Here is a 14,902-nt window from a genome sequence, read left to right as displayed (position 1 = left end):
GTCAGGGTCAGGCCACCCCGAGATGGGGCCACTTTGGCATAAAGATTGTTTTGACTTAAAAGCAATCCAAACTGCAGATGCAGAAAAATCTCCTTCCCTCCCCCTCCACTGTGTAAATTTACATTGGAAAAGACAGCTAGTACCAGAAAGAGAGCTATGAACAGAGATTCCTCTTTACTGAAGAAATTTATTTGCATAGCAGGACAACCTTTGTTTTCTCAACATCTCCTCACCTTCCTGCTAATGGTCATCCTCCCCTTTGTATCTCCAGACCTTACCCCTCTCCTTAGCTCAGGAGGTCACAAAATAAGCTTTATGTGGCCTGAGTGTCTTCGGAATTTTCATGTCTGTGCAGATTCCTCATACATATGCTATTAGATTTGATTTTCTCCCGTTAATCTGTCTCATGTAAATTTCATTCTTAGTCCAGCTAGAAGGACTCTGAAAGTCATAGAAAATTTCCTCCACCTCAACAGATGAAAGAAGAGAGATGATTCCAGAACCCCAAAGGCTAACTCAATTCAGCCAACATTCACCAAAAGGCACACATTACATTTGCAGAAAAAAAAAAGTAAAATATACATGTAGAATCCTATTACCTACAGCCACCAAAAAGTGGAAAATAAAGAGTCTTGGTTTGCGGGCTTTACCTTCAAAAAAGTGTTTCTTTACAGGGCACCTGGGTGGCTCACTCAGCTGAGTGTCTGACTTCGGCTCAGGTCACGATCTCATCACCGTTCATGAGTTCGAGCCCCGTGTCGGGCCCTGTACCGACAGCTCAGAGCCTGGGGCCGGCTTCAGATTCCGTGTCGCTCTCTCTCCCTACCCCTCCCCCATTTGCACTCTGTCTGTCTCTCTTTCAAAAATAAATAAACATTTAAAAAAATTTTTTTTAATAAAAAATTTTAAAAAACCAAAAACAAGCCTTCCTTGCTATTATTGAAGATTCTGGAAGAACAGAATTTTAGGGCTGAACAGGTTTTCAGCAGATGGGCATACCAAGAGTTCTGACGAGGTACAGCCGACACCAGTTAGAGACAGAGCCATTTTCATCCCTGGGACTTGAGGATTGCAGGGGTCTTTAATATTCTTATACCTCAGTCCAGAGTGGACTTCTCTCCATGTGAGGAGAAACTGGAAACAAACCCCAATTTCTCTCCCCACCATGTGTGCTACTGGAAGGCGACCTTGGTGCTCCCCATTGTTAAGCAGGAGAGAGCAGACCCAAATTGGGAGTCACTTATGCTAAGCCCCAATCGGCAAAGACTTAATACCTAGCCTAGCTGTAGTTTTGATTACCCAGGAATGTAAAAAAATTATTTATTTATTTACTTCAAGAAAGAGAGAAAGCGAGCAAGCAGGGGAGGAGCAGAGAGAGAGGGAGAGGGAGAATCCCAAGCAGGTTCTGCACTATCAGCACAGACCCCAACGCGAGGCTCGAACTCATGGGGCTTGAACTCATGAACCATGAGATCGTGACCTGAGCTGAAATTCAGTCAGGTACTTAGCCGACTGAGCCACCCAAGTGCCCCGCCCCCCCGCCCCCAGGATATAAGCTTTAACTAATCAGCTCAGAATTACCTGGTCAGCACCAATGCAATAATCCCACCAGAGAGACCGTTCAAGTCCCCTTAGGAAGGGGACCTTGCCTGGAACAATGCATTCTTTGCTAATAATTTCCTTTTTCCGCACCCTTTTTGCATTTAAAAGTCTTCCCCTGGGTAGCCAGTTGCGTGACTCTTGATATCAGCTCAGGTCATAATCTCACCGTTCACGGTGTCAAGCCCCCTGTCAATCCCAAGCAGGTGCACAGCCTGCTTGGGATTCTTTCTCTCCCTCCCTCTCCCTCTCCTCTCTCTCTCTCAAAATAAATACGTAAACATTTAAAATTTTTCTCCTTTTCTACGGCTTGTCGGAGCTCCTTCCAATCGCTTAAATGGGGTGCTGCCCAACTCATGAAAGGCTGCATAAAGCCAATTTGATCTTTAAGTTTACCCAGTTGAATGTGTGCTGTTTAATACCACAGTCCTCGGGAATGAGAACATAGGAGGGGGCGCCAGCGTGGGAAGCCCCGTCCCCGACCTCCTCTCCCACCATGACTGGCACTCCATGCTCTTGCTAAGGGGCAAGGCAGTTCCTGGAAACAGAAACAGAACTCTCAGAAAAGGCGGAAAGCAAGTCAAATGTCACAGGAGCTCTGTATATACAGATACAAATCACTCCTAGGAGACACTAAGTCTAAAAAAAAAAAAAAAAAAAGGCAAGGAGTGGAAGAACTGTCTACTCTCAGAAAAACAGGCAAAGAGATTCTGCACACACGTATGCACAGCCCATCTCGGAAAGGACGTCACTGGCTGCCAGTGGGGAGGCGATCTGGGCAGCTGCAAAGTAAGGGGCAGGGGGAGTGTGGGAAGGGACCCTTCATTATATCCTCTTTTCTGCCTTGTGCTTTTGATACTAAGCATATAAGCTACCTAGGCAGAAAACGAATTTTTTTTTACTGTACTTTTACAATGTAAAAACCACAGGGGCGCCTAGGTGGCTCAACTGGTTAAGCGTCCGACTTCGGCTCAGGTCATGATCGTCGCGTTCTGTTGCTGACAGCTCAGAGCCTGGAGCCTGCTTCGGATTCTGGGTCTCCCTCTGCCCCTCCCCCGCTCATGCTCTGTCTCCCTCTGTCTCTAAAAATCAACATTTAAAAAGATTTAAAAATGAAGTAACATAAAAGCCACAAAATTAATTTCAAATTAACTTTTAAAATTTAAACAAATAAATAAAACTAAATAAAAACAAAGACAGGGTAAAATATAATGCCAGAAAAAAACAAAAAAAAAAGAAGTTTTAACTCTATGACATTCATAATGAAACCACTTCATGAAATTTCACAGAAGGACTTCTGAATTTAGCCAAAGTTCCTCTAGACCTAGTTCCTCTAGGCCTTAGCAACCTTCTGGTGTCTACCTTTGCTGACAAATTAAAGCTACAGAATGATGAATGCGACAAATCAGGGGCTGGGAGGAGATGAACTACAGTCTTTGTGATTTTAATTACTTGTTTGACCTCAGAATTTAGAACCACGGGGACAAAAACTGTTCAAAGGTTACCCCCTCCCTCGATCTTTCTCACGTTAGACGAGGACCTGAGTTCTGTGCTGGTGTTTGGTAAACAAGCCTGCGAATGGACTCTTTGTAATAATAAGATGGTTGGGAAACCCCCAGCACTATCAGCCCAGAAATCTGATTTCAACACTTAAAACCGCTTTCGTGCTGTTATGGGCTTTGAAAACCAATTTGGAGCCCGATTGATTACTAACGCATAAAAGATGAACCGCTGACAACTTGAGGAAGTTGTAACCACAGCCCCACTGTTACAAGGAACTGGATATCTGATTCACCAAGGGCACGTCTTCGGGAGAACCAGAAAGCACATTACAAAGAGGTTAAAGAGTTCATCGCGGGGGAGATGGTCACATTTCTTAAGCCCAAAGGGACAGAGGTCTTTTCATAAAGCACATTTTTCAGCTGTACAAACTACCTGAAGTTAACTTTTCCCACCGAGTATTACACTGATCCTTGGCGAAATTGCTAGAAATAGCCATTAATACGGCCACAGCAAGTTTCTCCTTTATCTTGTTTACTGAAAGGGTTGACTTACTTAAAATAGAAAGCTTCTGGAAGGCACACAACCAAGTTCTGTTATTAAATTACACATACAGAATTCCTTTTACAAGTTGCTACTACAAAACATAATTCCAGATTGTCTCTCCTTAGAATCTTTTTCAGAAACCTTTCTTTATAAATGTAATTCGGAGGCCATGCTGCAAAACACTTGGGTATAGGGCATCTTTTACACACGACACCTGATTGTAGGCTGCTGCGGGAAACGTCCACATTTTGCCCACACAAATCTGAGAAAACAGGCCCAAAACTGATATTAATAATCCCAAGGAATGCATACCTCAACCCCACATAATACAACTGGGAATGGAGAATTTAAACAAGCCAAGGCTAATTTCAAACTATCAGCAACCGGGTCCTTCATTAACTTTCCAATCAGATATCAGGCCTACGAATCTGAAATGCAGGTTCCAAATAACAAACAGACCTAACCAGTTGGTAAAAAGAGCTGGCTCCCAAGTCTCACTGAATTTACTCATTCGTTCTAATGCAAGAACGTAAATAAAATTCCTGTTCAACAAACATTTATGAAGTTCCTGCATTGTACTCAGCACACCGAGATGACGAAGGTTCACCCTCAGTCACTGCCCACGAAGAATGCTGGTCTTTTCTCCAATCGAGTCTCAGTAGCTTTGCTCAAACAGCTTCCTCTTCCTGGAAGATTCTGCAGGGCCCATCTGGCCCCAGCACATTCCCCTTCTCGTCCTAAGGTGGCAGTTCGCAGGGCGGCTGCAGAGGCCTGGTGGCCCCCGGGCAGTGGCACGTGCAGGCACTCCCTGAAGCATGCAGCATGTTGTATTACAAGGGTTCACATGCAATACAGTGGTTGAACAAGCGTGTATGGGTTTGTCGCTTGATTAAGGTACACCCTAACCAATCTCCGCAGCCCCATTCCAACCCAGTTATTTGGCCTCCCAGAGTCAGGCAAGGCAGAAAGACCAATTAATATCTAAGACGTAAGGTAAGCCCTGCAATATGGTATGCAAAGTCCCAGGGAGAAACAGAAAAAATGAAGGGACCTGTTTGCCCCTGGAGCGGAGGGAGACAGCAAGGCCAAGGTTACAGAGAGACAGCGGAGATGAAACAGGAAATGAGAACTGAGAAGAGGACGAGGCTCAGAGAGAGAAGGAAGAGTGTAGGCGGAAGCTGGCAGGTGCGAAAGGCACACGGCATTTGAGGCATAGGAAATAAACAGTCCCCTGGGATGACAGCACGGTGCACAGGGAAGCAAGTCGTGGCTGCCATACTTCCTGGAAGCACAACAATCAGACAGTCCTGGGCTGAAGTCCTGCCTCTGCCCCTTTCCAGCCTCTGGGCTGCCGGCAAGGCACTAAAGCCCCGTAGGCCCACTGCTTACATTGAAATTTGCGGCATAAATTTCAATGTTGTCACACCCGTTAAATGAGATAATGTACGCAGAGCAGCTGACTGAAGGCCTGAGAGCACATGCATTCAATATAGAGAGCCGCCGGTGTCATTAAGCCAGAAAGGTAAACCGAGGCCAAGCTGGGAAGAATCCACTCTTGTTCCATGACAGGAAGGTTAAAGCTCCAGAACCCACTGGGCCTCTGCTTAAAATGGCAGGAAGTATGTGGTCACGCCTGCAAATTCTCTGTCCTCTCTTCAATTATTGTCAAGTTAAGCCAGCAGATTGCGACACCAGTCAGCATTTTCCAGACGGGCCAGCCTACCTCCTGGACTCACCCAGAGTCCCCCCAGATGGAGACGGCTCATTCTCCTGCTCTGTGTGCACAGGCTCCCGCAGGGCCACGCCATGCGGCAGTCCCCAACTCCACCAGCCCTGCCCTCTCGACTCTATGGAATTCACAGCCTTGCCCTCAACACATCTTATCGCTTGGTATTCGCACACTGTTTCTGCAAGTTGAGCAATCTCTTCGGAACCACAAAGGAACTTTCCACCACGTTTCTGTGCAGCCCCAGGAAACACTGCACTCCATGTTCAAGGTCGGTCACTGGCCACAGGCTTATCAGGACTCCGGGGCCCCAGGGGCCCGCACCCACTGCCCAGAACCCTGCCATTCATTCTGATTCCCATGCCCAGCCACCAAGCTCCCCTTTGTCAACTTGCAGCCATGTGCCTCTCGGACTTCCTCCTCCTCCGTGACTCATCGTCCCATGCAGACCTCCTTCCCTCTGCCGACCTCCTCAAAGCCCTCCCTCTGCTCTACCCAAAACCCCGCACTGCCGTCCCAGCTCTCTCCCTTCCCTCCCAGCCTTGGTGGAGAACTATGTGCCAACAGATGAGCAGAGACAGGAGCGTCACTGCTTTTCCAAATTCCCCTCCCCTTTGCTGCCTCAGCCCACCTCTCTTCCACCATCCTTCTAGAAAATCTGTGCTCCCTCCAGACTCAGCCCAAACTCCTCCTTTTATGAAGTGAGATGGTGCGGGGGCGGGCGGGGGGGGGGGTGGGATGGGGAGGAGGGAGGCTCAGTCGGTTAAGTGTCTGACTCCTGATTTCGACTCAGGTCACGATCTCACGTTGGTGGGATTGAGCCCCATGTCAGGCTCTGCACTGGCAGCACAGAGCCTGCTTGGGATCCTCTCTCCTCTGTCTGCCCCTCCCCTGCTCGCACATGCGTGCATGCTCTCTCTCTCTCTCTCTCAAAATAAACAAACAAAAAAATGAAGGGAGGTTATGCACGCAGAGCAGCTGACTTAGTGCCTGACAGGAGGGTGGGTCTACCCTCTCCGGTCCAGCCATATGCTCTCAGAACCTACCAACCTAGAGAGCTCAGTTACCGCCCAGCCTTTTCCTCTGCCTCCGGCTCACGTCCCAAGTCCACCTGCTTCAAACTTTGGGAGGAAGTCTGCCAGATCCCCCCCCCAGTCCACGGGGGTGGCTGGCTAAACCCAACTGTCACCCCTACCATACAACACCCGGACTGTCATCACTGCCCCGAACAGCTTCACTAGGAATCTTCCACTCACTAGGCCAGCCCCCACCCGCCTCCTTTCCTCTGCACCTACTCCTCAGTCCCTCCAAAACTCTGGATGTGTCCCTTCTCTCTCCCATCACTTCCAAGTACTTGTCGGCATCTTTCAACACCCCTTCTTAACTGCCTAGCAACCCTCTCTGCAAACGCCCAACGGTTTTGCTTTTGCTCCTAGAAGGAGCTGCTCAAAGAGAAAAATCGCATATTGGCACAAACTCATGCCTTGCAAAATTTGTGGTTTTCAGCCCGTCGATTACACTCAGCAGCCCGTTAAATGGACCGTGCACACCCCCTTCTCCACATCCCAGAAAGACAACGCTACGCCTTCTCCCATCCTCAAACGCCCGCCCTCCTCCTGTCCCTGCAACCTGCAGCCGTATGACTCCTGCCCTGCTCCACAAAATTAAAATCTTCCCACACCTTATGTCCGTCACTGTCTTCCCTTTGATGGTAGCACTGGTGCCCAGCTTCCGCTGGCCAGAGAAATCACCTGGGGAGCCCCTCCACCCCAACATTTGATTCACCAGTTGGGGCCGGATTCCTGAAACACACATGTCAGTAGATTCTGAAGAATGTCCATGCATCAAATTTTATGGAAAACTCGTCTCTAGCAAGGGTCTACAAAATCCAATCCTTGGCCAATCCCAGCCCACTGCCCGTTTCCTGTGTGGCCTGCCGGCAAAAAAAAAAATGTTTTTTCTCTTTTTTAAGGATTGAAAATAATCAAAAGAAGAAAATTTCCTGACACATGAAAAATTATACAAAACTCCAATTTAAAACTTTTTTTAAAGTTTATTAATTTTTTTTTTTTTTAAAGTTTATTAATTTTTGAGAGACAGGGACAGAGCAGGGGGGAGAGAGAGAGACAGCAAGAGGGAGAATGAATCCAAAGCAGGCTCCAGGCTCTGACTTGTCAGCACGGAGCCCGACATGGGGCTCAGGCTCATGAGCTAGGACATCGTGACCTGAGCCGAAGTTGGACACTTAACCGACTGAGCCACCCAGGTGCCCTCGAAACTCCAGTTTACAAGTATCCGTGAGTGAAGTTTCCTGAGAATGCAGCCACACCCAATTATGGATTCACTATGTATTATGTTATTTATTCTACTCTCATGCAATGGCAGAGCTGAGTAGATGTGATGGGCTGCAGGGCCTGAGGCCGAAGATACTGACCGTGTGGCCCTTTATAGAAAACGTCCGCAGAGCTCCAGTCTGTAGGATGAGGTACAGACACGCCAGAGCCCATCGGCTGCCTCGTGACGTGACCCCTGCTCTCTTCCCCAGCCTGGACCCCGCAGTCCACTCACTGCAGCCCACAACCCACTTCAGCGTGTTCTCAGCTCCCAGAACTGAGCGGTTTCAGTCGTCCACACCTATGCGTGTGTTCTTTCTACCCACTTTGCCTGCTAAACTCCTCCTCATCCTGCAAGACCCAACACGTGCTACTCCTCACCTGCCAGAGGCTCTCTGACAACCATGCCTTGTCCCCTCGCAAAGAATAGATCTTTCCCTCCACTCTGCTTGATTAATTGGGATCCCAGGGTGCCGTGCGGAGCAGTGGTTCTCAGACTTCGGGGTGCCTCAGCGCCCCAGGGGGCTCATTAAACCACCCAGGGCTGTGCCTGTCCCCCGAGCAGCAGATGGGGACACTAGGCAGAGAATGGACATTACTTTTTATTTTCTCGTTTATTTTTGAGACAGAGACAGCATGAGTGGGGGAAGGGCAGAGAGAGAGAGAGGCGGACAGAGGGTCCGAAGCAGGCTCTGCACTGACAGCAGCAAGCCTGGGGCTCCAACTCACGAACCGGGAGATCACGACCCGAGCCAAAGTCGGACGCTCAATGGACTGAGCCACCCAGGCGCTCCTGAGAATGTACATTTCTCACCAGTTTCCAGGCTGATACCGTTGGTCCAGGTCACTGCACATGAGCAACACCAGTTGACGTACGTGTCCCTGCCTCACCCAACAAGATTTTTGAGGATGGACCCTATTTTATTGCTGTTTGAATCATCGCAGCCCAACAAACCCCAAGGAATTCTTGGGGAACACGGGAGAAACTCAAAACTTGTTGTCTGCAGTCTAACCAAATTATTTTCCTCCTGTTTGCCAATCATTTTCGACATCAGAAGAAGGGGGCATCAAGGGGATTGCAGATCTGACTTTGCAGGAACTACTGAGGCCAAAAAAGAAAACTAAAGTAGCGCTCTGCAGGGCTGATGTTCTCTGGCCTGCCATATGCCCACACCCATCCTGAGCTGGGATGAACTGGAAAGTCCCAAGGTGAAGAGCAGATTGTTCAAGTCAGAAACCCAAGGGTACAGCCTTGAGGCGGCATCAGTGGGGGGTGTGGAGGGGGTGGGCCAAGCAAAGGACCCTTCTCCCAACAAAGGCTGATCTGCTGTCCACTTGGTTGTAAACCATGTTAAAGGTAAATAGTAACTTCTACAGGAATCCAACATGTGCTATGGCTTTGCCTTCTCTGTTCCACCAGGGCACCATCTACAAACTTCTGTCAGCACCTGCACAAGTCAGTGAGTACACAGTACTTGTATACTTACATGGGTCCTTTGTCTCCTCTACTGGTGTGCAAGCCCTTCCAGGACAGGGGCCTTGATGCTTTTTAGCCTTGTATTTGTACCACCTGGCCAGGTACCAGGCACTAACAGCATTAAATAAATATTTAATTGATTTAATAATGACTATGGAATGTGAGCTGAGCTTTTAACCAAGGGCAAGATCTAGATAAGAAGAGACTTGCAGGTTGGGCTTTCCAAGATTGGACAAGGGAAACAACCGGTGACTAAAAGCTCCAGGCAAGTAAAGAAACCTCGTGGTCAGAGGCCTCGGTGGAATAATCGAAACTCACTACTGGACTCACCATTCATCAAGAATGTCAGGTCTTTAGAGCTGGTCTTCATTCACCCAGCCTTTTAAACTACAACACAAGCTTATGTTAATTGTCCTAAACCTTTGCCGCTTTAATCTCAAAATCATTTCCTGGATTCTTATGTCCTGGTCTATTTTTCCCTTGACCCTTTTTCTGATTAGGTTGGGGTTTGGGAGGGGAATGAAACCCAGGCAAGGACTTCTAATTCAACAAAGAATTGCTACTTTATGCAAAAGTATACAAAGTCTGGTAGGACAATCGATAAAAACAGCCTTGGCCCCCAGAGCTCCCCACCACCAGAATGGAAATTCCTCATAGTCAGGAAACCATTTCTTGCTCAGCTTTCAAAACTCCTTTCAAAACAGGCGTTTTAACAATTAACAACATTGATATCCAATGCATCACGCAATTAACAACATTGATATCCATCCATCATGGTGGTTAAATCAGTCTTACAAACTGTGACAGTTATGTTTAGTTTAGGGGTACCTGGGTGTCTCAGTTGGTTAAGCATCCGACTCTTGATTTTGGCTCAGGTCATGATCTCTGGTTCTTGAGTTCAAGCCCCACATCAGGGGGAGGGGGGAGGTTACAGTGACAGCATTGAGCCTGCTTGGAATCTTCTCTCTCTCTCTCTTTCTCTCTCTCAAAAATAAATAAATAAGCAGAAAGAAAGAAAGAAAGAAAGAAAGAAAGAAAGAAAGAAAGAAAGAAAGAAAGAAAGAAAGAAAGAGAGAGGGGCGCCTGAATGGTTCAGTTGGTTAAGTGTCCGACTTTGGCTCAGGTCATGATCTTGCAGTTTGTGAGTTTGAGCCCCGCATCGGGCTCTGTGCTGACAGCTCAGAGCCTGGAACCTGCTTCGGATTCTTTGTCTCCCTCTCTCTCTGCCGCTCCCCTGCTTACGTTCTGTCTCTCTCTCTCTCTCTCTCTCTCAAAAATAAATAAACATTAAATATTTAAAAACAAAAGAAAAGGAGAAAGAAAGAAAGGAAGGAAGGAAGGAAGGAAGGAAGGAAGGAAGGAAGGAAGGAAGGAAGGAAAGCCATCCTTAGTTTAAAGGCAGATCAGGTCACATTCCACAACCAAAACCAAGTGAAAAGGAAACGAGCAGATGACTTAAAAAATAAGACAAATACTCATCCTTTGTTCCCTGATTCACTCTAAATGAGAAAGAAAAGTTCTTACCTAATTTATCCCAGGCAAGTGAAGCTTTATATCTAAATAACCCTACTAGTTGTCGGCACTCCATACTTGCTATACACAGCGACCCACTGTTTTAGAAATCCAATTTTCACACACTCACCTGTGACACACCTGTGGAGGGTCCTACATCATCATCCATTTCCTACCCTCTGCATCTGAATTCTTCTGTACTCTACTTGTTTCTAATCAAGTAAGATGATTTTACATTTAACATCTCTAGGAAGATGTCAGACTAGTAAAGTCCCTGGAAATTAAAATAATAGACGTTTCCTCACGATCGATCGCCCGCAAGCTTCCCTGGGGAGTTAACAGAACAGATAAATGAAAGAATCAAATGAAAAATGAGTTCTTCACTCGCACAGTAGAATGCTCAACAGATATTTTAGGTTTTTTGCAAGTAATAAAATACTTGACACAGGGACACCCAGAAGCCAAAGACATTCTCAGATGTACGTTCAATGCAGAAATTACAAATACAAGCATGAAATGCTATGAAATGCGAACATGGGGAGGGGGGAAGAGTCAACGTCTTCAGGTGGCCTATAAGGAGCTATTTAAGTAACACAAGGGACATGTTTTGTCACCTCTAGCATATTGCAGGCCAATAAAAAGCCACTCTTCGGTGGGACAGAAGCAAACATTTATTGAGGACTATTCTCTTATTCCTGGATTGTCCTCCACCTCTGGCTCTACCTCTCTCTTCCAAGTTCTGGGCCCAGAGTGGAGCCCCTGAAGACCGCATCACCCAGGCACCCCAGGCCGTCACCCTTAGATGTGATCTGACTACTGCGGAGATGGGCAAGAGACGGAAGGACTGTGGGTGGAGGGAAGGAAGGCTGAGGCTCTCTCTCTCTCTGCTTCCGCCTGCAGGGGTGGATACAGCTCTCACTGGGCAACAGTAACAACACATCCTCCCCTTCCCCTTCCCCTTCTGCATCCAGGTCTTAGTACCTGAACCTCCTCCGGTGGGTCCCTTAATGCTGCCCACATCCCTCCATGTAGTTCATTAAAGTGTCTCCACTGCAACCCACTGAGTTGAGTTTCCTGCCAGGACCCTGTGTGAATGAAGGACCTTCCTGATGTAGAGCATTTTTTATCTGCATAAACTTTCTCCACTCTAAAATGCAGATTTTTTTTTTTTAAAGAGAGAGAGAGAGCACAAGCAGGAGAGAAGGGCAGAGAGAGAGAGAAAGAAAGAGAGAGAATCCTAAACAGGCTCCATTCTCAGCAGAGAGCCCAACACGTGGGGCTCAATCCCACGGGCCTGACATGACCTGAGCTGATCTCAAGAGCCACACAGTCAACTGACTGAGCCCCCCCGGGTGCCCCCAGAATGCAGAACATATTGCCATTTCCCCTTTTACCCATGGGGGCATTTGGAGCTCTAGGAGGCTGAATGCCAGCCAGCGGTCACAGAAGCACTCACAAAAGAAGTCTGCTGGCAGAGTAGGTCAAGTCTGACATCTAAGACCTTAAAAAGGCCTTGAAAGGGTGAGGGAGAGGGGTGCCCGGGTGGCTCAGTCGGTTAAGGCCCGGACTTCAGCTCAGGTCATGATCTCACAGTCCGTGAGTTCGAGCCCCGCATCGGGCTCAGTGCTGACAGCTCAGGGCCTGGAGCCTGCTTCGGGTTCTGTGTGTGTGTCTCACTCTCTGCCCCTCCCCCACTCCCTCTCTCTCGTGCGCTCTCTCTTAAAAATAAATAAAAAATAAACATTAGAAAGTGTGAGGGAGAAAAACACACGAAGCTTCCAAATTCTCAAGCCACAACTTAGCCTCAAACCACATTATTTATGGTTTGCGACTTTCATCAGGCCTTAAATAAGTGAGCTGGGGCATTGCCCTATATGTACTTCTTCCAGCAAGAATCACTCAGATGTGACCCTGCTGGAAGGTGGTGGGGTCATCCAAAGATCAAAGACATCATGGGGCGGTGGGGGGGGGGGGGGGGGGGTGGGAAGGAGGGGAGGGGTCCTTCCTTGCCCATGGCCCACTTTTCTTTTTCAGTTTATCCCAGAAATCCCTTCTCCCAGCCTTAAACATCCTTAAGCCTCTTTTATTCTTGTTTATAAATTAAAAACAGGGTTCCTCTGACAAACCCAGGAGACTGGGGATGGGGGTAGATGAGTTAAAAAGCACCTGATAATATCGTACCAGCACCTCTCAGTTGTAACTTGTCAGGGTTCCTTAACTATCCCTTTCCATACGAAAATGCTCCCCAGATTCCTCTCTCTAGCAATGCCAAATAACTTAAAACAGAAAATGCAACTAAAATAAATTCTGATGGGGGTTGGGGCTGGGGCTGAAGGGTAAGTACAAAACACATTCCGCTTAAGGAAAGTCAGCTATGAGTTATATAGCAGTTTCAGGGCAAAAGAATCTGTTAGTATCTCTGCCTTTGCCTAAGTCCCTGGGACTCTCCCATCTTCATTACAAATCGAAGACTGATTTACAAAAGCACAAGTTAGCATCTAATACCTCCCCCCATTTGTTAACTTTCTGGATTTTGCAACTGATGCGAAGGCAAATGGCCACAGGAGGTGGAGCTCTGAGTCAGATCTTTGGAGGCAGCCAGGTAGAAGGGTGGCTCAGTAAACAGTATGTGAATAAGGCAAATGTCCAGGTCTCACTTCCTCATTGCAGAAGGAATGTGAGTGGAGAGGGCAGCAGGTATACTCCCGTTTGAAGAAGAAAAAAAAAAAAAAGAAGAAGGGAAAAAAAAAAAAGATCAGTAGTGAAAAGCAGAGGAAGAAACCTGGGGCAAACCTGGGTATGAAACTAAACCGAGGTGAATGGGCGGTCCCCCAACACACTTCATTCCACTTAAATCAACATATATTTACTGACTCTCCACGAAAGACATGGCAGATGTAGCCTGCAGCACCTGCAGACACAAGAAAATGAGTAAGGCAGCCTCAACCCTCAGGCAGATTTCCTACCAGGAATTATACTGTTTTTTATAGCCATTTTCAGTTTTAACGGTAGCAGACAGTTCCTGGACAGTCCAAGTAACTTCTCTGAGCCTCTCTTCTCCCACTATCCTAACTCACTCGGGAGCCTAGAACCTCAAGAATGAACCCACTGGATAAACTGGAGCCCCTTGGGAAACCATGGCAATCTTGTGTAACTCCTCCCTTTCCGATGGACATCACACCTGGCACAAAATAACTGTCCCTCTGATCAGGCAAGTCTCACCACCCAAGTCTAAAACCCAGGTGTCTGTTCAAGCAACGGGCTGCAGAAACAGACCAAGCCGGCTTATCTTTTAAGGACAGAAATCTAAATTAAAAATAATCAAGACTCGACTACACGGATGGAAAAAACAAAACAAAACAAAACAAAACAAACACCTGATTCATTTGTCAGAATACCTTAGAACTTCGTGACAGGAAACGAGGCAACCCAAAACCTCAAGAAGAAAAAATATATGTATCATTTGAACCCGTCTTTCAGGGTATACCGATTTTTTTCACACTTCGAGGACAAAAACGTTGTCAGTAAAAAAGCCCACCTGTCGAGTCTGTGGCTGTGAAATCTGCTATAGGGGCTGGGGGGTGGGGGAGAGGACCGTCGGTGGCTAACGCGTGCCCGCAGCCCGCACCCCCCGCGGTGGCCCGGGAGGAGGGTCCCTCGCTGCGCCCACGCCCCGGCCGCCCGTTACCTGGTCCAGCGGGATGCCCAGGAGCTCGCTGAGCGGGTGCAGGCAGGTGGAGCCCGTGGTGCGGTACGAGAGGCTGGACGGCGGCTCCGCTGCCATCCTGCATCTTCGGGAGGCGGCTGCCCCGGCCCCAGCCCGCGCCACCCCGCTCCCCGTCCCGCAGCCCGAGCGCTCGCGGGCCGCTGCCCCAGGCGCGCGCGCGCGCACGGCCGCCTCGCCCGCGGGGACCGAGCCACCAGGCCGGGGGCCGCGCGAACTCCCGGGGCGCAACCTCGGCGTTGGCGCGGCGGCCCCGGGGCGCGGTGGGAGGGCCGCGCCGGGCGCGCTCCGCTTCCCGCTGCCCTCCTCTCGGCGCTCATTGGCCCGGCCGCCCGGGACGGCCCCGGGAGGAGGGAGGGACGGAGGGAAAGTGGGGAAGCGGAGCCCGGCCCCGAGCGCCGCCCGGCCCGCCCACCGGGCCAGAGCCCGGGCCGACCCGGGCGAGGGAGAGCGACGCCGGCGGGCGCCGCCGCCCTGCCCTGCGG

General features: G+C 48.7%; 1 protein-coding gene across 5 annotated transcripts in view; it reads right to left on the bottom strand.

The window, feature by feature from the left end:
- Nucleotides 1–14,658, bottom strand: part of MBOAT1 (membrane bound O-acyltransferase domain containing 1) — a 106,567-nt gene extending 91,909 nt beyond the window's left edge. Inside the window, exon 1 of one of the 5 annotated variants that reach the window (XM_042937793.1) lies at nucleotides 14,382–14,658. In XM_042937793.1, coding sequence (XP_042793727.1) covers nucleotides 14,382–14,477 — 96 coding nt within the window. In that variant the 5' untranslated portion in view covers nucleotides 14,478–14,658. Of the gene's footprint in view, nucleotides 1–5,381; nucleotides 6,060–14,381 lie in introns of those variants that run through there. The other 4 variants (XM_042937792.1, XM_042937788.1, XM_042937791.1 and 1 more) reach the window with 4 other exon arrangements.
- Nucleotides 14,659–14,902: the final 244 nt, after the last annotated feature.

This window comes from Panthera leo, chromosome B2 (assembly GCF_018350215.1).
Source record: "Panthera leo isolate Ple1 chromosome B2, P.leo_Ple1_pat1.1, whole genome shotgun sequence".
Taxonomy (NCBI): domain Eukaryota; kingdom Metazoa; phylum Chordata; class Mammalia; order Carnivora; family Felidae; genus Panthera; species Panthera leo.
This window is presented reverse-complemented; position numbering and strand designations above follow the sequence as displayed.